At 34.6% G+C, this 26,592-nt stretch overlaps 1 protein-coding gene across 1 annotated transcript in view; it reads left to right on the top strand.

Annotated features, from left to right (window-relative positions):
* Positions 1–24,065, top strand: part of ABCB1 (ATP binding cassette subfamily B member 1) — a 47,906-nt gene extending 23,841 nt beyond the window's left edge. The window contains exons 11-30 of the mRNA XM_071428933.1: positions 469–640; positions 2,243–2,356; positions 2,667–2,777; positions 3,841–3,966; positions 4,166–4,369; positions 4,737–4,907; positions 6,073–6,234; positions 7,816–8,028; positions 8,784–8,930; positions 9,288–9,392; positions 10,632–10,709; positions 12,189–12,272; positions 13,340–13,543; positions 15,399–15,499; positions 16,474–16,614; positions 17,717–17,873; positions 18,184–18,381; positions 20,084–20,290; positions 21,217–21,363; positions 22,752–24,065. Coding sequence (XP_071285034.1) covers positions 469–640; positions 2,243–2,356; positions 2,667–2,777; positions 3,841–3,966; positions 4,166–4,369; positions 4,737–4,907; positions 6,073–6,234; positions 7,816–8,028; positions 8,784–8,930; positions 9,288–9,392; positions 10,632–10,709; positions 12,189–12,272; positions 13,340–13,543; positions 15,399–15,499; positions 16,474–16,614; positions 17,717–17,873; positions 18,184–18,381; positions 20,084–20,290; positions 21,217–21,363; positions 22,752–22,946 — 3,037 coding nt within the window. The 3' untranslated portion in view covers positions 22,947–24,065. The remainder of the gene's footprint in view (positions 1–468; positions 641–2,242; positions 2,357–2,666; positions 2,778–3,840; positions 3,967–4,165; positions 4,370–4,736; positions 4,908–6,072; positions 6,235–7,815; positions 8,029–8,783; positions 8,931–9,287; positions 9,393–10,631; positions 10,710–12,188; positions 12,273–13,339; positions 13,544–15,398; positions 15,500–16,473; positions 16,615–17,716; positions 17,874–18,183; positions 18,382–20,083; positions 20,291–21,216; positions 21,364–22,751) is intronic.
* Positions 24,066–26,592: the final 2,527 nt, after the last annotated feature.

Genomic DNA, 26,592 nt, shown 5'->3' with positions numbered 1-26,592 from the left:
GTAATCTATAAATCATCTGAGTAATCTCTTGAGTAATCTAATCTGAAACTAAACTATTGAGTAATCTAATCTGATTACTCAGTAGTTGAGAAGGTGCTAATAAACAGTATCTCTATTTCCACCGTACTGTAAAATACAGATCTGCTGATATAATTTAACCTTTAATCTTGAGTGGTTCACAATAAAAGTTCACTGATCTATAGAAGCAACTTAAATGCCAGTCCCTGACCTGCAATGCCCTTTTATTTCTATATACCAAGTTGACTAATGTTGGCATTTTTAGAGGTTACCTTAGAAAGTCCATGCCTGACTAGCAGGCTTACCTTTATACAGTCTTAGGGTTAGATATTTTATGTACCTAACTGCTGTACTTTGCAAACATTCTTTTTCTAATCCATCCACAGAGCTTTTGTGATGTCTGCCATGGTACAAGTGTGAGTCTATTTTGAACTTCTATCTTTCTTCCAGATACCATAAAAATTTAGAAGATGCTAAACGGATTGGAATAAGAAAGGCTATTACAGCTAATATTTCTATGGGTGTTGCTTTCTTACTAATATATGCATCATATGCACTGGCATTCTGGTATGGAACTACTTTGATCTTAACTGATGATTACACTATTGGCAAAGTTCTCACAGTAAGTATTAATGAGTAAATTCTCAGTGACAGTGAGAAATAATAAAGAACAAACCTTAAAGTGTGTATTTGACTGTAATAAGAATCATGTCCCAAAATTGCAAAAGAAGCATCCCTTCTTAACAAAAAGATTCTCACCACAAAAGCCTACGTGTTGTTTCTGCAGGATTTCACAATCTATATGAACCCAATTAAAACACATATGATTTTTCAACTGATCCTATATATCTTCTGATTTTCATAAGATCAGACTGATATAGAAACAGTTCAAGCAAAAACTGAAGTACAGTACCTTTTCTAGTTGCTATTTGCCTTCAAAGGGCTGAATACATTTCCAGGGTGCAGAAGCAAATCCTTTTTTTTAGCTGTTGTGTAGTCTAAGTACATAATTTTCTTAATGTTTGCTTATGTTTTGCACCATGAGAAGTTGGTATCACTTCTTGGTATTTTTTAGAAATTGGGTGGGATAAAAACATACTTGTGACTAGGAAATACGTCACCATCTAACTGAAGGAAGAAAACCATAACACTTAAATCATAACTTAAATTATTCTCTTGATGTGTAAACTATTCTAATTTTGTATGAAATATGAAGTAAACAGGGGAAGAAGAATAACTTTGTTAACCATGACGAAACCCAGCCAGTTGATCATATGCATATATTTGTATATTTTTTAAACTACCTGTTTCATTTATTAATCACTGAAGCTTGTGGAAAATGTCTCTGATATGTGGTTTTGGCTCTTTTGAACTTTTTGTACAGGTTGGCATGTGGAACCTCTCAGTGAAGTTCATGACCTTATGTGTAATTTATTCTGTTCAAAGTATTTGCAAACTCTATTGCAAATTGTCTGTGTTGTAGTTCAAACGATGTTTTTATGACATGGATGATGCATTATTGGGTGTAAAATCTGTGAATAACCCCTGTTCAAGAGGATGGGTGTGACAGACTTTGCTCTGACTGCTATGGCTGTTATGATCTCTGAGCAGGGTGGTTTAATTGCTTTTGTTTTGATACTAACTGAAAGCAATGAACTGCTATTATGAGAAAATTATTAATTTTTCTCTTCTGCTGCTGTTTATTGTTTGCTTGCACTTCACTTTTTCATTGAAGCAGGGGATCCTTTATTACTTTTTGATGAAGAACTTGGTTTTCTATACTTCTATTTCACTATCTCTGAATGATAGTGTCTTGCACATCTGTTGTTCTGTTGGCAGATATATAAAACACTTTCCAGTCTTTGGCCACAGAATGCATTAGTACAATAAATCCTGAGACATCAAGTGAAAATCTAAATTTTTTGTCTTAGGTTTTACAACTCTGAGTCACTTTTTCACTTTTTCTCAATGTATTTGCAAATTTAATGTTGTACAGCTTCTCAGTTCTGATATAAACCTTAAAAAGCCCTTTTCTTAATGTTCTTCTCTGCCTAAGAGAGATCTTTTCAGTTTTGCTTTAATTCTAGCTTCCTTAAACTTCCCTTAACAGACCTCCTTACCCAAAAATACCATACAAAAATAAATAAATAAATAAATAAATAAATAAATGTAATTTTCTGCTTAAATAAGAATGAATACATACCTCTGTAAACATTTCTTTCAGGTCTTTTTCTCTGTATTGATTGGAGCTTTCAGTATTGGACAGACTGCTCCAAGCATAGAGGCATTTGCAAGTGCAAGAGGAGCTGCCTATACCATCTTTAACATAATAGACAATGTGAGTATCATTGCCCTCACTATAATTTGAAAATTTCTTTTGAAGGTAAGAGACCCTTCTTTTTAAGGACAGGAACTAAATTCACACAGAAGCTTAATGGAAAATTTTTGTAAGTATTCTTACAGGAGCATATCATCAATGTAGAAATGTAGCAGTGAGGGAACAAATCATTGTACAATTTAGATCTTTGAGAAACCTCACCTAAATTACTTAAAAAACATGTTTAACATTTCTGCAGAAGAATGGTGCACTCGAGGACTTCTTTATGAAAAAAAAAGGGTTTTTATTTATTTTATTTTATTTTGCACAGGAACCTCAAATTGACAGCTATTCAGAGGCAGGTTACAAACCAGACCACATAAAAGGGAACTTGGAATTAATAAATGTTTACTTCAATTATCCATCCAGACCAGAAGTTGAGGTACTGTAACTGAAACTTTATATTTATATTACAGTTGAACGTATGGATCATATGTTGGGAAAAAATAATTTAAAATTCACATAAATTAATTTTTGTTGAAAATCTAACAGTTTCAGATTGATTCTCTAATGTATTTAAAACTACCGTGTCATCACAGTGATTTTAGTTAGATTTATTTCCACCTTAGGTAAACATGTTAAATTTCCTGAATAATTTTTTTGTCTAATGCCCTAGTTCGTGTGGCTATGCAAAAAACTATAAATATATATTTCTATCAAGATAATTTTACAATCCTAACTCAAATGTTTGTGTAGAGTAATAATAATGAACTAATAAGTTTTAAAATAATTGCAATGCAGCTCTGTTATGACTGTGTCTGAACCAGGAAAAAAAGAAAATAGTTTCAGCAAGGATTTGCTTTTTATGGAATAGAGATCAGAATCTGTATTCGTCTAGCCAGAGAATAAGTTTCCTTTTAAAAGCACTGTCATGTATTCGGAATCTTAATGCAGTGATCATAGACAACATATGAATGATTCCTGAAAATATTTCCATGGAAAGTGTCTTTGCATTACATAACTTCTTTTCTTACCTTGAAGAAAAATCCTTGACCTTGATAAAGTGATCTTTCTTACTTTTGATAGGCAGAAAGGAAATACACTCAGCTTTTAACCATGACTTTTACATAGCTTCCCTGTAGTCAACATGATAAATTAAAGAAAAAGTTGAGGCAACATAATACAGAAATTTTGCATTGTATTGTTTCTGTATTATATGTTAGTTATGAATAGTGTATTATTATTATTTTGTCATATGAACTGGTTCATGAGATGGGTAATTGAGAAGTCTGGTGTATAATACATTGATACTGAGCCAATTGTAATGTAATTATAAGGAAAATTGATCTGAAGTCATCAGTAATACAAAATTTAAATCCCCATGTTTATATTTTTTTAACCAAATTCTGCTAGAAATATAAAGGTTATTTCATTCTAGTCTTTCACATTTACCTTGACATTTCTAAATACTGTTATGTTTTTGACCAACCTTCTTATATGGACAGATACTGAAGGGCTTGAATCTCAAGATTAATTCTGGCCAGACAGTGGCCCTGGTTGGTGGCAGTGGCTGTGGGAAAAGCACAACTGTTCAGCTCATCCAGAGATTTTATGATCCCAAGGAAGGCACGGTAAGACACCTCAAGTGTCATGCAGAGATGACTGCTCTGCATGTCATGTGTTGTAAGTCTAATTCCAGCCTCACTGCTCTTGTCAATTTTCCAGTGACATGGTGAAGTGTCCCCTTAAATGGCACATGCTGGCATGGAGAGAGAGGCTCCTTGATCAAAACAAGTAGTAGACAGTTTTTGTCTGCTCTCTTTTGTTTAGGTTACCATTGATGGGCAGGACATTAAGACCTTAAACGTACGGTATCTGCGGGACATTATTGGCGTGGTGAATCAGGAGCCCGTGCTCTTTGCCACTACTATTGCAGAAAATATTCGCTATGGCCGTGAGGATGTCACCATGGAGGAGATTGAAAAAGCCACCAAGGAGGCAAATGCTTATGACTTCATCATGAAGCTGCCCAATGTAAGCAGATCAGCTCTCCTGCTGCAATAATTTCTTCTAAAACTTCTTGTGCCAAATAGTTCCTCAGAAGGAATGCTTGTTAAGACAGGAAGCTATCCTGGACCTGTGAATATGCAGAGCTACGCAGAGCTTCCTCATACCTTTTGAGAATAATGTTAAAATTTTATATCTTCAGGCAATGATTTGGCTGTCATTTGAAGAACTACCAGAATTGCAGGAACACAAATGATTAGTCAGATGTATCCAAGTAGGTGTTTATTCCTGTAGAGAAAGGAGAAGGTGTTAACCAGCATCTCTGGCATTGCTGACATCTTTAGTGGAAGGACTGTGACACTGAGTCTTTTCAATACATGTGTTTGTCTTGTAGAAGTTTGAAACTGTGGTTGGAGAAAGAGGGGCACAGCTCAGTGGAGGCCAGAAGCAAAGAATAGCAATTGCCAGAGCTTTGGTTCGCAATCCTAAAATTCTTCTGCTTGATGAGGCAACATCAGCTTTGGATACTGAGAGTGAATCAGTTGTGCAGGCAGCACTGGACAAGGTCAGTAGTGTTTTAAAATGAAGCATGTAAGTAGGAGCATAATATTAACTTCTTTCCTGGACTTTTGTTGAAAATAGAGACACATAAAACCACAAAATGTAAACCTTAATCTGGCAAATAATACCTGAGTTCCTGCAGGTATTACAGAGAGAAATCTTATTCCAAATTAGAAGATAGAATAATATTTTCTGCCTTATTAAGCTTAAATCAACATTTTCTTGGTGTAAATACCATCCTCATCCATAATCTGTCTTACTGCTGTTCATATTGTTGTCAGTCACCTGTCCTTGCTGAGACTCATGAGGTTCTCCTGGGCCTGCTCCTCAGGCCTGTCAGAGACCTCCTGAATGCCATCCCTTCCCTCAAGTCAATAAACTGCACTGCTCAGCTTGATGTCACCCCATGAACTTGCTGAGTGTGCACTCAATCCCATTTACCAGTATCAGTGATGAAGATTTTGAACAGTATGGGTCCCAGTATGGACCTCTTGAGGGACATCACTGAAAATGAACTCCATCCAGCTTCCAACAGAATTCCACTGCTTGGGATCATTACATAAAATTTGCTTGATCACCTTAAAACAGCCTCATAATTAAAATGACAAGCTGTGATGTTTGGAATGCTAAGTGTGTTATGCTTATAAATATCCAAAGAAGGATACTTAGCTGAAATACAATTCATATGAAATTTTAGAAAATTTTGTTTTTATTGTAGTCACTTGAGTTAGCAATGACTTACAACTTAAAACACTGTTTCTTTAAAAGTGAGCGTAAAATATTTTCTAGTGTTTCTGAGTATAAATTCTCCATGGATTTTATAGTTTAAGTGGACAACTCTGGGCCTAAATATGAAAATTATAGCATTTTAAACATTTTAGTATTTGTAACATTCTAAAATTTTATATATTGAGATTTTTGTTTAGATATTTTTTGATCAAATGTGATGTATTTATGTGCCACAGTGAAAGATGATCTCTAATATTAAATTTCAATCTTTAAATTATATTTCTCTTTTAAGGAACTCATTTTTAGATTTTTTTTTGAAAGTTATATTTTTTCTGTGAACCATTTTAATGTTTCTTTTAGGTCCTATTCAACTGTGCCATGAAGATGAGCAGTTTTTGCATTTACTTATAAATGCTGACATTAACTATTGCTGTTTTCAGGCAAGGGAAGGACGCACCACGGTTGTGGTAGCTCATCGACTGTCAACAGTCCGAAATGCAGATGTGATTGCTGTGTTTGAAGGTGGAGTTATCACAGAGCTGGGCAATCATGCTGAACTGCTCGAGAGAAAGGGAATCTACTACAAACTTGTTAACATGCAGGTACTTCTGTCTCTAGCGTTGCCTCATTTCCTTTTTTTCCCCCCACCCACAGTCATTTTAGCAGAGGTATGAGAAATTCTGCAGCATATTTTAATTACAGCAAAAGACTTGTGTACTTTGAAAGGTGAGTAATAATTTGAGAGACTACTAGTTTAGCTACAAGATCTGTTTAAACCCAGGATAGTACATTTTTAATCCTTTAGGTATTTAAACTTAAAAGATGATTTTATGTTTTCCTTTTATGCAGTTAGTGTAGAGCAGATAACTACAGCAGTTTGGTATTCCATTGGTTGTTCTTAGTCTGATAAAAGGTAAAATACAGTAGCTGACTCTGGAGGAATACAGCATGCATATTTTAAGCTGTTTTAACTATATTCCTTCATAAGGAAAAAAAAAGCGCTGGAAGAGAAGAAAAAGAAAAATAATTCAGCTAAGAGCAAAAATGTGTTCTTAACTTATAGAAGTAGAAAAAAAGAGATTGAAAGTTATAATAAATTTCCAAAATGTGTTAGCTATTAAATGAAGACCAAGATACTTTGATACTTTCATCCCAATGTCCCATGTGACCATTAGGTTATAGCAGATTTTCATTGTAACCTTTGTTTTACTGCATAACCTCTATGTCCATTAAAGAAACTGAAACTGCCATCTCAGTATGACACACTGAAGAGGTTAACCAGATCAACTGAAATATTTCTTCATAGCAGAATGCATTCGGTTACCTTAGATTCAAAGTAACTTTGCATCCAAGCAAATGCAAATATGGAGAAAATGAGGAAATACAAAATGGAAAGAAAATTGAAAAACAATTAAAAAAGAAAATAGAAAACTGAAAGTAAGTAAAAAGAGACATTTTTAATAGTACTGCAAAAAGCAGTAAGAAATAAAATAATATGGAAAAAAACCGCACAAGTTGAAAGCAACTTTGAATCCAGTTGCTATCAAAAACCTCAGGGTGGGTAGACATGTATTTATTCTCTCAAAGAGACTGGCAAAAGTACCACCAAGGCTCTTTTCCAGGGTGCTCTAATTTTTCAGTCAAAATCTCTTTTTGACTTGTTTCCTCCTGAATTTCCTTATTCCATTTAAAGTCAAGAATTATTTAGTGTGTTTTCCATTAGAGGCAGTAATGTTTTATCACTTCATAAATAAACTGTATATTCCCCAAGAATTCATTCTAAAAGATCCCAAGGGGAGTGCAAAGGGTTTACTCTCAATTTAAATTTTTTTGTTTAATTTATTAAAAAATAGAGCTGCTACTCTCTGTCTTCCACTTACTATAAGAATTTTCATGAGAGATGTAAAAGCTCTGAAGATAGAGCTCTAATAAATATTATACAGATTTTCATACCTCTTTAAGGCATTATATATTATGACTATATGATATGACTAAAGCTCTGAAGATAGAGCTCTAATAAATATTATACAGATTTTCATACCTCTTTAAGGCATTATATATTGTTCCCCAATATCTCTTTCAACTGAAACAAAGTTACTTTTACTTTGACTACCTCATAATTTTCAAAGTTTGAAGTAATATATGCATGTTTAATCTTAGCATCATGTTCTTCCCACTTTTAGACAATAGAAGCTGAAGTTCCATCATCAGAAAATTATGAGAAGGTACTTCCATCATCAGAAAATTATGAGAATGTACACAGTGTCAAAAGCACTGAATCTGAACCAGACTCTGAGGAATCCTTAACTAGAGGGTTGAGAAGACAATCAACTCGGAGAAGCATGAAAAAGCCAGGAGAGCAAAATGATAGTCCTGATGAAGAAAAAACTTCACCTGTAAGTATCTTTGCAGAGCTGTTAGTGAACTTAGTTCCTTTAAACAAAGTTTGTTAAATTCATTCTCCTGCTGAAAAAAGGTACAAAAAGACAGGAGAATTTTTAAATACGAAATAGCCTTTGGCTGATAATATTCATAACTTTCTTTTTTAGTTTCAACATAAATGATAATAGAAATAAAGTGATAATATAACAAAGATGATGAATTTGTTATTGAAAGTAATTTTCCTTTAAAAGAAACATACTTACATATATTTATGTACCATACCAACATAACGTATAAAGGTTAAACATTCATTTTTTGATAAGAAACAAAATATTTAGCCCAACATAAGAACTTACAACAAAAATTGCAAACCCTCTCCCCCCCCAAATATGATTACATTCATATTTACAGCAATTATTTTAATGTTATAAATTGCTTCATGAACAATTACTTGAATTAATTAATATTACTCACAGTAATATGCCCAGAATGAATAGTTCAGTCATCACTGACCAATACCAAAGTATTCACCAACAAAAATTACATGAATAAACTAATATAAAAAGAAAAGTGCTGTAGATATGGTGTACAGATCTCCCTCACGTTAGAGCAAAAAAATTACAATCATTTATTCATGTTATTAAAAATTATACAGTTTTGCTTCCCCTGAATAGATTCTGGGAATAGGAAATTTATTATTAATCTCTCCTTTTCTCTGTATTTTGCCAAATACGTTCATGTTTGTCCTTATGCAATTCACGTTTTTTAGGCTGAAGAATTACCTCCAGCTTCATTTCTGAAAATTATGAAGTTGAACAAAACTGAATGGCCATACTTTGTAGCTGGAACCTTGTGTGCAATTATCAATGGAGCTTTACAACCTGCATTTTCAGTCATATTTTCTGAAATTATTGGGGTAAGTTGGAATAAAATAAGCAAAAAACTATAAGCCCACCATATTTATTTCTAATATAGAATAGCTTTTTAAGCTATTTATAGAATAAATAGCTTAAAAACAATCACTAAAAACAATCACTAAAGCTGAAGAATGGATGACGCATTCCTGCAAAAATCTGAAAAATTGTATGACACAAAATGCTGAAAATCTTGCTACAACCTGACATATGCTTGTTATACATTAAATATTATGTAATATTTGATTAAATTTCATATGAATGCAATTGACTACCAAAAAAAGTTACTGAGAAAGATGAGAGTATTATAGATTGTTAGTTAATTTTATAAAAACTTTGTTTCAAATTTTATATTATAGATTTTTTCAGAGACTGACAAGACCTTCTTAAGAAAACAGAGCAACTTATATTCACTGCTGTTTTTAGTACTTGGGATCATTTCTTTTTTTACTTTCTTTTTCCAGGTATGTTTTTTAATATTTTAACCTTATTTTAATTGCTCATCATGTTTTAGAAACCTGAAATATACTAAAAATTTGCATCTTCATAATATGTCTCCAACTCAAACCAGAACCTGTATTTATGGTTCTAGATATGTCTTGTGCTGAAGCTTTTTTGACCTAGAGCTGCTTGTGTTTAAGAGTGTTTTGAATCTATCAGACCTCTTAACTTTAGAAATTCCCATCTTGTTCATCAGTCAGACACTTCTCAGCACGAAACTCTGGATTTTCTCACTCATTCTCCATTATCAGCTAACAGGCAACCTCTCCAGTCCTCACATTCTACCACCCTCCTCTCATCTCAAGCCTTCCTATTTGACTCTGTTAGTAATTGAAAATCTATCAATCTCCTGCCTTTGTTCTCCAATTTGTTACTTCCCTAACCCTTCCCTTGTGTAAGGGAACGTCCCATATTTCTCCTGTGGGATACTCCCAGGCCCAGTTTGTCAGGTAACACTCATCACACTGATATTCACTTCCTCCTGCTGAAATACTAAGGGTTTTACCTGATACAACAGTGCCACTTAAAAAAAAAAAAGGTAGTAATCATATTAAATATTTTCATATATAGTCCTTTTTATAATTTAAGAACATATTGGTAAAGTTTTATCTGTTAATTGAGCCCACAGAGTGAAATAATACCGTGCTTGGGACAGCAGCATAAATAGCCTCTTGCAGAAACCTGGTTTGTTTGTGGAATTGTCTCATTGCACAAGAGAAAAGGGCCTTGAGTATAGAAGGCTGAATAGTACAGGGCTGTGATAGGTTTGCTCAGTTTAGAAATGTTCAGAAAATGTTTTTAAATTTGACGGATGCATTTGACTGAACCCAGGTTGCATTAAAACGCCTTTAATCTAAAATGAATGACCTAAATGTTACTAGTTTAAATCTGACTTACATTGACTCAGAGAAATGAAGTCAAAGGGTTGATTAGTAACCTTCTCCTTAAAGCATGCTGGTGAAGCAGTGCTGGGAAATATTGCTATGCTCCCTACATTTTTTTTTCATTAATAGTATTTGAATATAGGTACTGTGAACCTACTAGAATTTATGTATATTAAACCTGGTTTTACATTTGCTTTCTGCAAACAGGACAGCAATACTTTTTGCTTTGACATTGTAGAGGCAATTCATCTAAAATATTTATTGAATAAACACAAACAGTGTAATACTATACTAAGCATTGTACTTTCTCTCAAACAGGGTTTTGCATTTGGCAAAGCTGGAGAAATTCTGACAATGAGGCTTCGGTTCATGGCATTTAAAGCAATGCTTAGACAGGTAAAGATAATAAATATTTTAACTTCCAGGGTTTTAAAAAGAATTTATGGTATTGGTATAAAATAACTGGATTCTACATCACTGTGTCATACAGAGAAGATAGTTTAAATCAGACTAGAAACCAATTTGATTAATTACATGTGGTTATGCAAAGTGTCCTTAGAGGGATAGTCTTAAATCAATACAAGAGCTTTTTATGTACTTCTTGCAAAGACTTAGTTTTATAGCCAAGTTACAAGGGCCTGACAAGTTGATATGCACCAGCAGTATCCCATTACCTGTTCATTTGCCTGCTTTGCTTTCTTTGGGCCCTCTCTCCCCTAAAGAAATGCAACATAACTTACACTGTAACTCTTACTTCAAATGTCTGATTTGAATTATGATATGTACAGATATGTGGTTTTATGTATTTATTTGAAGTCTCCGTACAAGCGCCCAAATCTCTAAGTGTTGTTTGTTAATGCAACAATAAGATTGTGTATTGAAAAGTAAAGCCACTTTCAGAGAGGTAAATATAAATAGAATGTAATGTTGTTAATTCTAAATTGGCTAAATTTTGCATGATTTCAGGATCAGTATTTTAGATTTTGAAATACAAAATATGATAGTTATGGGGTTTTAAGTCTTGTACATAAAGCTACATGTAGACACAGAATTTGATTCATGTGAACATGACTATTTTCAATGTGACAGAAAACTGTTGCAGTCTGAAAAATCATGATTTATAGATCAGCCATACTAAAAATCTAATGAAAAGGCAATCTTACAATTGAGTCTTGAGGTCACAAATGCTTGTAATGCATTATCAGGTCTTCATTCAATGCATACTACACATGACAGTTTAAATCAGATATTTGGTGAACAAATCATAAACTGTGTACCTGATCCAAACAATTAACTTTGATCAGATGGAACAAGTTGATTTTTCCTTTGGTTGGCTTTTTTTGGGTTTTCTTTTCTTATCTTTTTGTTTTGTTTTGGTTTGGTTTGGTTTTTGGGTTTTTGTGGTGTTTTGTTTGGGTTTTTTTGTTTTGTTTTGTTGTTGTTGTTGTTGGATTGTTGGTGTCTCAAAGCTTAAAAATATGCCTCTTCAATATGGGAAGAAACAAAGCAAGGAATATTTAGTTTTTAACCTGAAAATGCTTTATATTTAACCCTTCCCCAAACAGCTTTGCAACCATGAGGGAGTGTGACCAAAGAGTCCTCTCCTCCAAGCAGATTCAGTGAAGGAGCAGCAGTGAGGGAGGGTAAATTTTGCTTTTGGAATCTCTCAGCTGCCCCCCTTCCTTCTCAGCAGTGACAATGAATACATCAATGATTCACAAGATTACACTTCTTTCTAAATATATTCAATGTGCAGTGATGGAATTAAACTTATTTAAATATGTAGAACTGAGGCATTGCCACTTACCAGATTGACTTAGCAGTTTATTTGAAATGTCCAAAATCTGGTCTTATAAATAATTTTTCTTATTGTAGGATATGGCCTGGTTTGATAATCCTAAAAATAGCACTGGAGCATTAACTACAAGACTTGCTAATGATGCCTCTCAAGTGAAAGGAGTAAGTAAATTTTGTGTTGGAAGTTTTCCTATTTGGTTTAGCATGCAATGAAGTTGCAGCTTGGGTTTGACTAGCTGGATTCCAGTCTTGATTTTGACAACTAAAATATACTATAAAATAGTATATTTTATATTTTTAAAAAATTATATAAGAATTATTGTACCAGCTATTGGTATATATATAATAATTATATATATACCAATAGCTGGTAGAGAATGCACTGATGCACTTTATGAAAATTATGGTAATATATATTTACAGACTAATTTCCAAACAATTTTTTCTAAAAAATAAACTATTGTGCTGTATTGTGATCTTTATTATTAAACAAATTTATTGGGAATCTCCTACCTAAGAAGTCTTTTTAAAGAAGTTTTTTCACCTAAAGACATGCAAATAAATTTATTCAGTTTACAATCTCCTGCTATTTTTTTGGTTGTACAGATTTCCTATTAAAAAGAAAGAACTTTCAGCAATTGACTTTCATTTCTCAGTTACCCTATGGAGATTCTTTATTAAGTAAATTCTGTGCTTTCAGGGTTATGTAATATCAAGCTAAAGTACACTGAATGTAATAATTTGTGTATGCTTAAGTACATTTTTACTGCTACATGAAGTTATATGCTTGGTTTTTTTCTAAACTGAAGGATTCTGAAGTATCTTTGGCTTTATTTCAATAGGAAAAGTTAAATATTTAATTTTCTTTCTTATTGGGCTCTGTGTGATGACTTGTAAAGCTAGCTCTGTGATCTAAAAAATTTGACAGATTTTAATGTTTAGATGTAAATGTGAGTATGTGATGAGGGTAAAGCTTGTTCAGTTTCAAGAGCAGAATTTAGAAATTGCAGAATAAATTGAAGTAATCAGAATATGGGGAAATAAGATATAAATATGATCTAGATAACTTTTTACAAAAGCATTTAAAAAACTGCCATTTTAAAAAATAGCAAAACTGAATCAAGACTTTCTAAGCAGTGCTTTGAGAATCAGGAATTTTATAGGTGAAAGTGCTTTCTTATTTAAAATGCAGTTATGTTGGTAAGAAATGCCTTTTTTTTCTTGTCCAGGCAACTGGTGTCAGACTAGCATTAATTGCCCAAAACATAGCCAACCTGGGGACTGGAATTGTTATATCATTAGTTTATGGCTGGCAGCTGACCCTGCTGCTTTTAGCTGTTGTGCCCATCATTGCAGTGGCAGGAATGATTGAAATGAAGATGTTGGCTGGGCACGCTAAGAAAGATAAACGAGAGCTGGAAGCTGCAGGAAAGGTGGGTCAAGAGAAATGAATCTGTTTCTGTATCATGTATACATTCATATTTACCAAAGCATTGTTAATGGATCTATGACTTCTGAGCCCAAAACATTTCACAATATGCAAGTTCCAAAGACAGCCAGGTACACTGGCAGACCTACAGAACATCACACCTCTTCAATAACAATTGAAGACTTATGGTATTAACCAATTAATATTTTTGTAGTTAAATGTTGGAATGTGCTAAAGACAATTCAGGCATATTCTCTTCTCATTCCTTTTCTAGATATCTTTGTTTTCCTTATTTTGCTACCACTCTCATTCTGGCATTCTTTTTTTTTCCTGTCATCCCTTTTTGGCATGCCATCTATCTTATGTTTATTACACTGCTTTTTTTTCTCTTCCCTTCTTCATCTTATTAATGTTTGCAGAGATAATATGTATATATCCACTGGTTTCTGTTTGCCATTCCTTTGTTTCTTGAGTGGAAGAGAAAGATGAGAGCAGAAAAGCAAGAAGGCTAGACTCTTGTTTAACAAATTAAATGAAGGCATTTAATGTCACTTCATTCCAAAAATCCTATTGGGACAGAACAACTATTTCATCACTTCCCAGATACTGCTTTCTTCAAGGTAAAGCTTTTCTAAAATCTCTTCTTATGTCCTACTCTTTTGAAAAGTTGCTGAAAAGAAAATCATTTATCTAAGGTCATGCAATTCCATTCCTTTCCTTTCAACGGCGTACATTTCTTCTGCTTCTCTCTGAGGGATGAGAATTTATTTTGTTTTGTTGTAAGATGTGATAGAAAATAGTTGACAATTTTTGCAATAAACATTAAAGACTTTCTTAATGCAGTATATTGTGAAGAATTTGTAACAGGTGTTACAAATATTTCGGATTTTTTTTCAAAACTTAAAAAAAATATTTTCTTTTCATAGTAATGTTAGTTTCCCTTCTCACAGCCACCTAAGCAAGCACTGGACTACAGGCATTTTATTTATTATAATTTTTTAAAAAATATGGAAATTTTTTCAGTAAAAATAGTGTTCCCCCTGCAAAATTCACTTTCTGCAAAGAGTTGCTGAACTTAGGTTACTAAAAAACCTTACTTTATTGTCTTAATTAAACTAAAATTACATTAAATGTATACAATAGCAAAATGCATTGAAGACTTGGGAGTCTTTTGGAGAATCATCACATTTGGAAGAGACCTTCAAGGTCATCAAGTCCAACCATCAAGGCAGCACCACCATAATGACCCCTAAAGCATATCCCCAAGTGCCACATCCATCTCTTGAGCACTTGCAGACACAGTGACTCCACACCTACCTGGGAAATCTATTTGAATGCCTGACCAACCTAACAGTGATTTTTATTTTTTTTTAATATCTAATCTGAATCTCCCCTGGAACATTTGTGTATACAAATGACTCAAGTCTAAAGAATCTGCAAGCTAAAAGAAGGTATCAGAGCAAATATTTACTGCTGAGATCTCAGTTAGGCTCTAAGGCACCTAAATAACCTGGATATTTTGATTGTAGCCCAAACCCTGCAGACTGGAAGTTGAATGCTAATATGCCATTTTTCATGTTGAGTATCTTCTCTATATTTGTTATTGCTGTCTAATGGGTTTTCACCTTTTATTTGTAGAACATAAAGGAGGTCTTATCAGAAAATTTTGAGCATTGTAAGAAAATCTCATTCTGAAAAGAAAAATGTAAAATGCTTATTTTTATCTCAACAGTCTATGATTTTAATAACCAGTATAAAATATAAAATTGTATTCCAACAGAATCTTCTATTAATTTAGAATAAGGAATTGCAGCATACTTAATTTTTGATTACAAAAACCATTTGTTTTTCTATTGCAGATTGCCACAGAAGCAATAGAAAATATTAGAACTGTGGTTAGCTTGACCCAAGAAAGAAAATTTGAGTTGATGTATGGAGAACATCTGATTGTACCATACAGGTATAATAAAATAACTAAGCTAAAAAACGTCTGTAATAAATTGCAAACATTTACCTCCACAATAATAGATTTTTTTTGATAGTGTGTATGTTTTAATGTATAATTTAACTATCTCAGAATTAATGTCAATATTTTGCATATTTGTATTGACAAATGCAACCACCACCAGTCAACATTTTTTAAAAATTTTATTTAATTAATTTTCTGTTATAATATTGGTATTAAAATGTTACTTGGTTTGGAAAAATGTTGGTTTTAAGTGAGCTTTCGAAGTGGTCTAATCTAAATTTCCACCTGATTTGTTGGAAATTTAATTAAAACTATTTTAATATAAAATGAATGTTACATTAGGCCACTAATGTAAGTGTTAGTAAGATCAAAAACATTTGAATAATTACTTGCTGGTTTGGGGCTGAAAATAAATTAATATAAGTCTGTCTGGACTAAATCAAAATTTAAAAGTCTTAAAGTAAAAAACTAAATAGATCCTACGAATTAAAGTTTTATTTGTTCCAGACTGGACTGTTTCCTTTTCAGACATCTATGAGAAAAGTAAAGAAAATGAAAGTATATGTACACAGATATAACGGGAAAGAAGCAGGGGGGCCACTAACACATCTACCATAATAAATGAGTGGTTGGAGCACAGTGCAGGACATAAAAGATACTACTTCGCTTTTTTCCCAGGCTGCTGGCTTTTGAATTCATATCTTGTGATTTGCAGAACAATTTCTAACCATTCCCAGGGTTGGCATTGATGGGATAGCTCCAAGACTTTCATCTTTCTGTTGTTCTAGTATAAATAAGAACTTATTGCCCTACGAGAGAGAAGTGTTTTTAGTTAATGTTTTGGTGTATGTAAACTTTACATTTATAACAGTATCAATTGAAGTCAATTGTTTAAATGTTTTTTGTGTACTAGGATTTCAGTATGACTGCACACTTTGATGAAAATATGCATTCTTTCTGTACAGAAATTCTGTGAAGAAGGCACATATATTTGGCTTTTGTTTTGCCCTTTCACAAGCAATGATGTTCTTTACCTATGCTGGCTGTTTCCGGTTTGGTGCCTACCTAGTGGTAAATGATCTCATGGAGTTTAAAAATGTATTTTTGTAAGTATCTCTCTTACAATCCCTTTTCTGTCTGTTCAGAAAAATTAATTAAGAGAAACAGTTCAATACATGGGCAATGGAAACAAGTATGATAGACTGAGATTCTACCAGTGTGGGTATCAGTGACCTGAATACCCAAGAAAGTCAACCATACTGATTTTTTGTTGCCAACCTAATTAAAGATAGTTAACACAGCTCATTTAGACCAGAAGATGTTAGAAAGTGTCTGTATTCCATCTACTAGCTGAGCATCTCTAGCCAGCTGAGTGAATTTTTGGATTTGAAAGGGAGGGTTTGAGCAAAAACTGTGTGAGCCCTTCTATACTGTTCAAACACAGAATAAAACAGATCACTTTATGTAGCTCTGAACAAAAAAGACAAAGTTAATAAAAATGAATCTATTTTACTTTGCCTTAAAACAGGCTAAGAGGTTTCATGTTCTTGGTGATGATTTTTTTTCTATGTGTGTGGCAGTAAGTAATAGCTGGAGACAACAGGTTTTTAAACTATTCTAATGTAGCCTATAAATTACATAAAATTCCATAAAATGACTTAAAAGTCATCAAAAACCAATAAAAGCATAGTTTTCAACCTTTATCAGTATTGTAAATCCTGCAATTTTTTCCAGCAGAGATGTGGTAGAAAATTAAATCTTGATTGTCACCTTGTTACAGGCTTGATTTCTTATTTTCATTGATGCCTTAAAAAGTGATCAATAACTCCCAAAGGTCATTAAACCCTAGAGAGGAAACCACAGTGAGGATGGAACAGCATTAGAGTAGCAATGATGCCATCCATTGATCCCTTTCTTCACAGCCCCAGCTGAGACTTAATATACTAACCAGAATAAAAGAAACTAAAGAAATTACTGCTAATATCTAATGAAAACAGTGAATTTGGAATGCAGGCATGTTTATCTCATTTCATTAAAAGAAGATAAAAAGAAATTTCGGGAGCTAAATTAATAATTGAAGCAATAATTGTTGATTACTACTTCATTCTTTCTAAATTTAGCCCTCTTTTTTCTCTGAGTAAAAGTTGACTGCAGCCACATTTCCACTGTTCTTTTCTTCATGATATTTTTTTCCTGATTTCTTTATAGAGTGTTTTCAGCTGTTGTATTTGGTGCAATGGCACTAGGACAAACCAGTTCTTTTGCTCCAGACTATGCCAAAGCCAAGATATCAGCAGCCCACTTGTTTCAGCTGTTTGAAAGAGTGCCCTCAATAGACAGTTACAGTGAGGAAGGAGACAAGCCTGTGAGTAAGCCATGAGTGCTGGGTGATACTATTTACTGGTGATATGGACAGCCCTCTCCTCCCTCTCTTCAAACTGATTCTTCCCCTCCTTCTGATTGCATCCTTATCACAATGCATCTTTGGCACTCTCTGAACAAAACATGGACCAAGTTCCCTATTGTCTGTCCAGCTTTTGCACACAGAGTCAAAAGGGTATTTGTTTTGAAAATCTCTTTTGACTTCTGGAGGGGTGGGGATACTTCTGCAATTCTATTCTAATCATCTGTGAAATTGTCTTAAAGATGTAACAGTGATAATATTTTCATTATAGGAAACATTTCAGGGGAACATAACAATCAAAGATGTGGTATTTAACTACCCAAACCGACCAGAGGTCAAAATCCTTCAAGGGTTGAATCTAAAAGTAGAAAAGGGACAAACTCTGGCTCTTGTTGGCAGCAGTGGCTGTGGAAAGAGCACTGTTGTTCAGCTGCTGGAGAGATTTTATGACCCGCTCGATGGAGAAATGGTAAGTTTTTTTGCAAGAACATGTCAACAGGTTAAGTGAGGGTGTTTTTCATTGGTTTTCTGTGATTTTATAAGTACAATAGGTATTTCTAGTTTTATTTTTAAGTATTTTTAAGTGACTCATTGGGTCGTCTTAATTAAACTAGATGTATGTAAGTCCCAGTTTCCCACATCACAATTACTGATCCACAGTCTCGTTATGGCTTTAAATTCAGGACAAATTTCTTGAGGTTTTTATAATAAGAACAGTTTAAAAACTAATAAATATATGTATCTACTTCTGTATGATCTAGTAATAGAATTTTCCATCTATGTTCTTTCAAAAAAAAGGTGAACATTGACAAAAGTATTTTTTAAATTATTTTTTCCTTGTCAGGAACATCTTTAAGAGTATGCCTGCTTATTAAGTGATAGATTGTAAATACTTTCAGTAATATTGGTTTAAAATGTAGGGCTTCCTATGCTACTCATTCAGCAACTTTACAATTTTTTTTTTCACATAGTGGTACTGTTAATTGCTGTTGTTCTTTGGTGTAAATGAGCTCAGAGGTTTTAGAAGAATTTTAGATCTTGTCTCTGCAGAGGTACTCACAAAGCATAAAACTATAATTAAATAAAGCCTAGATACAATGGAAAAGATTTTTTTGAGGTTAAAAGTGCCCCAAAAGGTTGAATGTAGCAAAGTGATGTGTAGAAAGAGGCAACATAGGTGCCTCAAAAGTGTGTTTAACAAACTACAACTTCCTTCCCAGTGTTTCTGGCCTTGTGTCCATGAATAACCAACAACAGTTTACTGAAGGGTAAAGCACAGACCTGTGCCATAAAAACCACAAAAGTGCTGGACTAATTCTCAAGCTGAGTTGCACTGTGAACTGAGTGAAAGGGGCTTAGCTTAAAGCAGAAACTGTCAGAACAGCTGTTCACTAAAGTTCCCTCATTTCAATGGATTTGGAATCAGGTTCATTATAACACCTTTTCTGTTGAAGAAAAAGATATATTGGCTGAAAATTGACAGTTCTAGCACCAGCTGTGGAGTTCATAGAATAATCTCCTCCAACAGCCATGCTATGAAGGGGGCAATTCTTCAACTACCCAGCTGATCATGTCACCCAACACAGAGCCTAAGTGCTGCACTGGGTCACTCTAGTGGAGATTTAACAGCCCTTTTAATGTCCTGGTTTATTTGTGTCCAAGACAACTGTGTAATTATGAAGCTGATATGTTAAAAAAAATTAAAATTCTGTATTTATCTAATAAAAAATGATAGCAATTCAGCAGGCATATTTAGCAGAAGTATGAGAGAGTTGCCAATAAAGAAAACTGGCTGCAAATGACATCTTAAGGAAGTAAACTTCTTCTCTATAGATGCAAAATAGAGGAAAATTTTCCTGCTGAAGAAACAATTGAAAGAACTTTACCCAAAGTTCTTTGAAGTTGCTTTAGCATGTCCTATCTTCCACTGTCTTCAAAATCCTAATTGAATATTGAAGTAAAGAAAAGGACTGAGGCAGCATTCACTTCTATGAATTAGAAAATTTTGGAACACAGACAAGAAGGAGAGGAAGGGATTATGTGGGCTTGCAATTGGTAAGAAAGAGCTAAGGAAAGAGCTGCAATTGCACAACTGCTGTGTATGAATTTACAGTAAGTCTCCAATTTATATATAGCCATGTGACTAAAATTTAAAATGTTTGCTTTCTCAGTTTTTTGATGGCAAAACTGCAAAGGCACTGAATATCCAGTGGCTGAGAGCTCAGATTGGTATTGTCTCACAAGAACCAATCCTGTTTGACTTCACTATAGCTGAAAACATTGCCTACGGAGATAACAGCCGGCAGGTGTCCTTCGAGGAAATTGTTAGTGCAGCAAAACAAGCCAATATCCATTCCTTCATTGACTCACTGCCAGATGTAAGTTATTCCCTTTCTTTCCTTCTCAGAACTGGATGTGAACTTACATGGCAGGGAAAAACTGTCTGTTTATAATTAGCTGGGGTACAATAATTCTCTGAGATGAAAATAAATCTCAAACATTTTAAAAAATATTTTCCTTACTTAATTCTGTTTAGCATATTTATTTTCACTCTGGGAAATTCCATTGGCAGGTGGAGAGTGGAACTTTTAAGCTCTCAGGGAAAAAGACACACAATTATAACTGAGAGCTGCTACTAAGGGGTGGGGGTTTTAAAGTTGAACATTTTTTTTAAGCTCCTGTCTTTCTCAAGCATATGTAAAAGATTCTGCTAGACTGATGAGTTTACACTTTCTTCCGGTTATACCTAGCCAGAATTTGAATTTTAAGTATTCCTGTGGTCTGAAAATTACTAAGGATTTTTCACCTATATGCATGAGACAAACACATAATACTATAAGACTGAGCATCTTGGGTCAGATGAAAGGTCTGCCATGCACAAAATATTGTCCTTATGCAGTGACCAGGAAGATGTAATTACAAGTATTGAGAAAGGCTAAAAATTTAATCATATTTCCCCTAAATATTCATCTCACTCTGAATGATTTTTCGGAGTTTGAACCCCAGTATTTGAACCCACAGACTTTCAGTGACCCTTGGCGTTGTGTTGTCTGATTGAGAATAACATTGTCATTTCAACCTCAGAGTGGCTTGTTGCTTTGAATTCATTAAACACTTGATGTTATAAAGAAGTCGACCAGTAAAGATCAATAGATCCGTGACAGATAGAAATTCTGGTCTAGAATTTCAAAGCCACTGGTGTGGAATATATAGATCATGGGAGGCTGGTGTCAGAGTTGATGTGCTTCAATATACATCCAAACTGATTTTCACTCACAGCCTGAACTCAATATATTTTTTCCAGAAATACAATACCCGTGTAGGGGACAAGGGGACACAGCTTTCTGGTGGCCAGAAGCAGCGGATCGCTATTGCCCGGGCTCTCGTACGCAGGCCCCAGATTCTGCTTCTGGATGAAGCTACTTCTGCCTTAGACACAGAAAGTGAAAAGGTAACTTAAGTCCCAGCCAGGAATCTGGAATCTAAACTTTTTTTTTGGATTATGATTTCTGTTTTACTCCCATAGTTTAAAGTCAAAAGCTGGAAATATGGTGTCTTATGCAAATTACATATTTAGGCAAATAATAGGCAAATATAAATGTCTTACCCCTCCTTGGGGGGAAAAAAGTATTTTTTACATCTGTATGGCAGTAGGCAGATTGAAGTTTCTATGAAGAATGTATTCCTTAGCGTAGAAGTCTTCAGGATTCAGCTGAGAAAGTGCTATCAAAATTGTATCAGGGCACACAACCTACAGAAGCTAAAAAGATTGAGGATAGTGCCAGAGAACATTGGGGGGTTTTTTTCTGTGAAACTGTGCTATGTGGCTTTCTTAAGTTTTCTTCCTTCTCCCATTGCTCTCTGGTCCTTGCTACATGTTCATGGCTAAAATGAAAATTTTCGGTAAAAATTGCTAAAACATTTACTTTTTTTTAAGGCCAAAGCTGAAATCTTGATACTACAGAAGTACAATCCAGTTGAAGAAAATTAACAGAGTCTACAAAAATACTTACTATTAATGAGGCAGATAATATATCATATAATATAATCTGGAAAGTTAAGGTTTCTACTAAGTTTTGATCAATTGTAGGCATGAAAAAATGAGGTTTAAGGGGAAAACATCATTAAATAATTCCATGATTTATTGTTTTCTTGATTATATGCCAGCTAGGTATTTAAATTTAACCTCTTACTTTATTCTGCATTAATAAGCATAAGGAATAAATACAAGAAAGCAGAGATTGTTTTTAATATCTTCTGCCAGTGATAGCTTTAAGAAAATGTCATTCATGAGACTCCCTGTGAAATCATGAGAACTAGTATGATAGCAGCTGGCCCAAGAATATTGACTTCCATATATAATTAATCAGTCATGAAAGAAAGCTGTGGAGGTCGCCAGTTAAACCTCCTCTTCACACAAAGGCCAATGCTGAACTCAGATTTAGATTACTTTATGCTGTGTCTGGTAGGGTACTTGAAAATCTCAAGGAGATTCAGTAGAGATGTTTTTGTCCCTGTTCCAATGCCTAATTATCCTTGCAGTGAATCCTTTTTATGTCCAGTCAGAACATCTCCTACAATTTAAAATCATTTTCTTTTTTTCTCCTGCCATGCATCTCAGTAATAAGCCTGGTTCCTTCTAATTGTCTTAACTATCACAGCATTATCCACTCTAACAGCCTGGACTCTGCCAAGACACAAGCTAATTCTAAATCAAGAAGCTTGAGCAACAGATATTCCCTTTCCTTCACTGCCATATTTGAGCTTCCAGATGGCAGTTGAGGTGTGTGTCCCAGCAGCTGCCAGAAGAGCTCACCTCTTGGTTTGTTCCTTGTGCAGATTGTCCAGGAGGCGCTGGATAAAGCTCGGGAAGGTCGCACGTGCATCGTGATAGCTCACCGCCTCTCCACCATCCAGAACGCCGACAAGATCGCCGTGCTCCAGAATGGCAGGGTCACAGAGCAGGGCACCCACCAGCAGCTTCTGGCTGAAAAAGGTGTCTACTATTCCCTGGTCAATGTTCAAAGTGGGTAATGCAACGTCTCAACTCAAGGCAGCATTTATCTCTCAATTGTCACTGTGGCTACTTTTGTCATTGTAATTATTTCAATATCAACAATCAGTCTTGATACTTTTGGTATTCTTCATTCCTTTCATACACTATACAAACCCAAGAAATACTAAGTAAATGTGTACCATTTTCTCCCTACTAGTTTTCATTATTCAAACCTCTTTTTTTGTGGCCAAAGCAGATGCTCATGGCACTCATGAAAGTAGAAGCATGCTAAGCCAAATGTAATTATTATTAGCTTGCTTTGAACTCTTTCAAAAATCACACTAATTAGGTATGAGCAACTTGGAAATATTTTCATGCTCATTAAAAACAGTTTTGCTCTTGTCAGAAATAAACCTCAGGCCTTATCCTCGCTGTGCCTGTGTAAGACAGTCAGTCCTGGCCTATTAGGCTTGTTACCATACGTTATGAGAACTTGCAGGTCAGCTAAAGCTTGATGCCAGGTGTCTCCTGTTATGATGTGGAGTTTTAGTAAAGGCCTTGAAAATATGGGCACAGGCTGAAAACAAAGGTCCCAGAACTGTAAGTACCTTACTGATGGTTAGTTACTGATCAACTGATCAGTTAGTTGCAACCTTAAGAGATGGAAAAAGACTGCTTGAAATGAAACAGAAATTAAACAATAAGGAAAAAACCCAAGACCATAACTGATGGACAAGACAAGGCATCTTCTGCGGCCTGCGAAAGTACTCTCTGCAAGTCTCTCAAAGGCCTCGGAGTCAGAGATCAAGGACTAAGAGCTTTCTGAAGGGTGCAGTATTTTATGCAAGGTGAAAATCCTGGATTTGGACTTGGAGGAGGGGGAAGGAAAGCATCCTTTTCAGTGTTGACATCCTTGGCTGAAGAGCTCTTGAACCTGAGCACTGCCATGAATGAGATTCTCAAGGACTGTAACCATCGGTGCTGAATTCCTGCCATGGGCTCTGGGATATTGTATATTATTTGCAAATATAGGATGGCTGTTAAGGGATAACTGCTTTGAACGTGGACTAATATTGACTAATAACTACTAATGACTAAACAGTAGAAATGTATTTTGTTATTATTTATGCAGTAAAGTTTTATTATTAAGTTTAAAACTGTCTTGATTAATCAATCGTCCGCACTTCCGTCATAGCAATTTCTCATTCCCTGAGATTTATACCTATGGTCTGTCATACCCACACCCAGATATTTACTCACATAGAACCAGTCTCTAGCCAGATAGGCCATATCAATTAGGCTCAACCATGTACTAATTACACTCTACAGAATGTTGATTAATGCAGTCTCGCTGTATACCTGTTGAATCACATACCTGTTTTGTTTTGTTTTATTTCTGTCTTAGATGGAAAACCAGTTTTACTGGAAAATTTGTTTGTTTCTGTTTATGCATTGCTTGATACAATAAGGTTCTTGTCTGTCAATAAGGATATTACTCTGCATAATAACATAAATAAGTTATACTTGCAACTGTAAGAATGAAATAGGTACTCTTCAACATTATAGTCTGAAGACTCAAGTAAGAACATAGAGTGATTTTTTTTGAATTAAATTCTGGATGTTAGTATTTTGTTTTTAAACTAGTATTTGTAATTGTGGATGATACATTTCTAATTATTGGATTAGGGATGATTGAGTTATTTCCCCGACTCATTCAAGCTCTTCATGAAAATCAAGATAACACTGTAAGTATTTTACCAGAAACATCTGAAAACCATTTTTTTTTTAAATTTTGGCCATATAATTTAAAATATATTTCAGAAATTCATGTCAAATGCAGAAACTTTCCAAAACAATCTATTTTCCCCATTCTTTTTTTCTACACTTTTAAAGAAGTATTTGTTGAGACTTATGCAAAAGTTTGTATAATAATTCCAAATCCACTATAAGTGTTTGAACACCTGTGCTGCTGCTCACAATTACATCCTTTTCAGAATTTTTTTTCAGAAGACCATGACAGCCATATTGCTACAACTGAACTATCATTCAGTCACTCATCATGTAGTTTCTAGGCACAAAGCCAAAAGGACAGACAAAAACACCTCCAAAGTTGTGTTCTTCATCATATTCTTTTCATACACCTTTAAGTTGCAATGGTTTACTCAAAGGAAGAGTTGACTGAACTAGGACAATTCTGCTTTAAGGACTATTGTTCTACCACATCTTTCTAAGGGACTGAAGAGGTCTTATTCCTTAGCTCTGCCTTTTCAGTTAAGCTCTAACCATTCTGGTTCCCCTTGATGTCACAAGACACTTTCCTGAGCTCTAAGTCCTCCTTGTTGGAGCAGTCAGCTCTTGTCTTTGCCCATGAGCACCCTCAACACAGGATGTTATGTATATGTTGTTATTCTGAAATAATAGGCCTTTTTTCCTCTGTCTTTGAGAGCCTGCAGCAGTTTCAAGCAGTACTCACTGTTTTGAGGGGAGGTAATTTAATGTTTTCCACACATTTCTTGTGCCTCTAGACCACATTTCTTTTGCCTCGCTATCTTTGGAGCAAGTCTTTAGAGAGATGTCAGCATTTACACCACCTTGGCAATCCTAACCACTTTGCAAGCAATGCCACTGACTGTGGGGAAACAGAAAGCAAGGACTTACATTCAACAGTCTGATAGCCCTCCTGATGAAATTATTAATCAAAAGAGAGTTCTCAGAAGAAAAAGAGGATTTAGGTCTAGAAAGTCATTCTTACTGCAGATTTTTATCTGGCTGTTAAATACCAGTGTACTATTGCCCAGGTTTCTCCAGCATTTGATTCCTGCAAGGATAATTGGCTGTTCCTTATGCAACAAGTATCTCATTTCTAAACCCTTCTATAATTTCTGACACAGAGTGAGAGCATGAGTAAACTCCTCATTCTCCCTCACTTCAAGAGTTTCTGAAAGAGTATTTCTCATCAGTACTGTAGACCATGTACCATGTCCAAAGGAAGACTATACATCAGCTCTGGATCTCCACTAGTCTCTTCTTCAGGCATTCCTTCAATGTCTTCCTGAACTATCCCACATGTTGTTCAAGGTCTTCCTCCCTAAAACTGACTCCCCATCAATCAAGATTTAGTGGAACCAGTTCTCCTTTCTTGCAAGTAAATCCTTTGAACCTGGTGTCTCTTTCCTGATGCTATACTTGTCTATAAAATCAACCTTCCTGGGAGTTTAATTTCTGTAAGACACTAAATACCTCCTTTAAGCATTTGTTAATGAGTAATCCTTGTAATCATTCATAGCACAAATAGACATAAACATAATATCTTCCTCAAGGTGTATAGTCTATTTGCACCTTTGTAGCTCTTTGTCCTACTGCTCTCCCTCAAGATCCAGTCTAACTTGTAGATTTGGTCATTGAAAGGAAACAAGACAGCTTGGAGGAAAGAAGAAACTTGATACACTACTTATGAATCCAGAGCAAAATCATTCAATTCTTGTGCAGAAAAAGCTACATTGCAATTGTTATCTATGGGCAGTCTCAATAACTGTTATTATCAAGTACTCAGTCTTCTAGACAAACTGTCTAGAAAAATATATTTAATCATAAATTCATTCTGTATTTCCAATAGGGGATGGTATCATTATTCTACCATTATCATTATTACCTTAAGGTAGTAAATTGAAAGCTGAAAGAAAC

This window comes from Agelaius tricolor, unplaced genomic scaffold, assembly GCF_023055355.1.
Source record: "Agelaius tricolor isolate 1412-34295 unplaced genomic scaffold, bAgeTri1.0.p SCAF_6, whole genome shotgun sequence".
NCBI classification, from domain to species: Eukaryota; Metazoa; Chordata; class Aves; order Passeriformes; family Icteridae; genus Agelaius; species Agelaius tricolor.
Note: the sequence above shows the minus strand (reverse complement) of the source record. Positions and strands in the feature narration are given on the sequence as shown.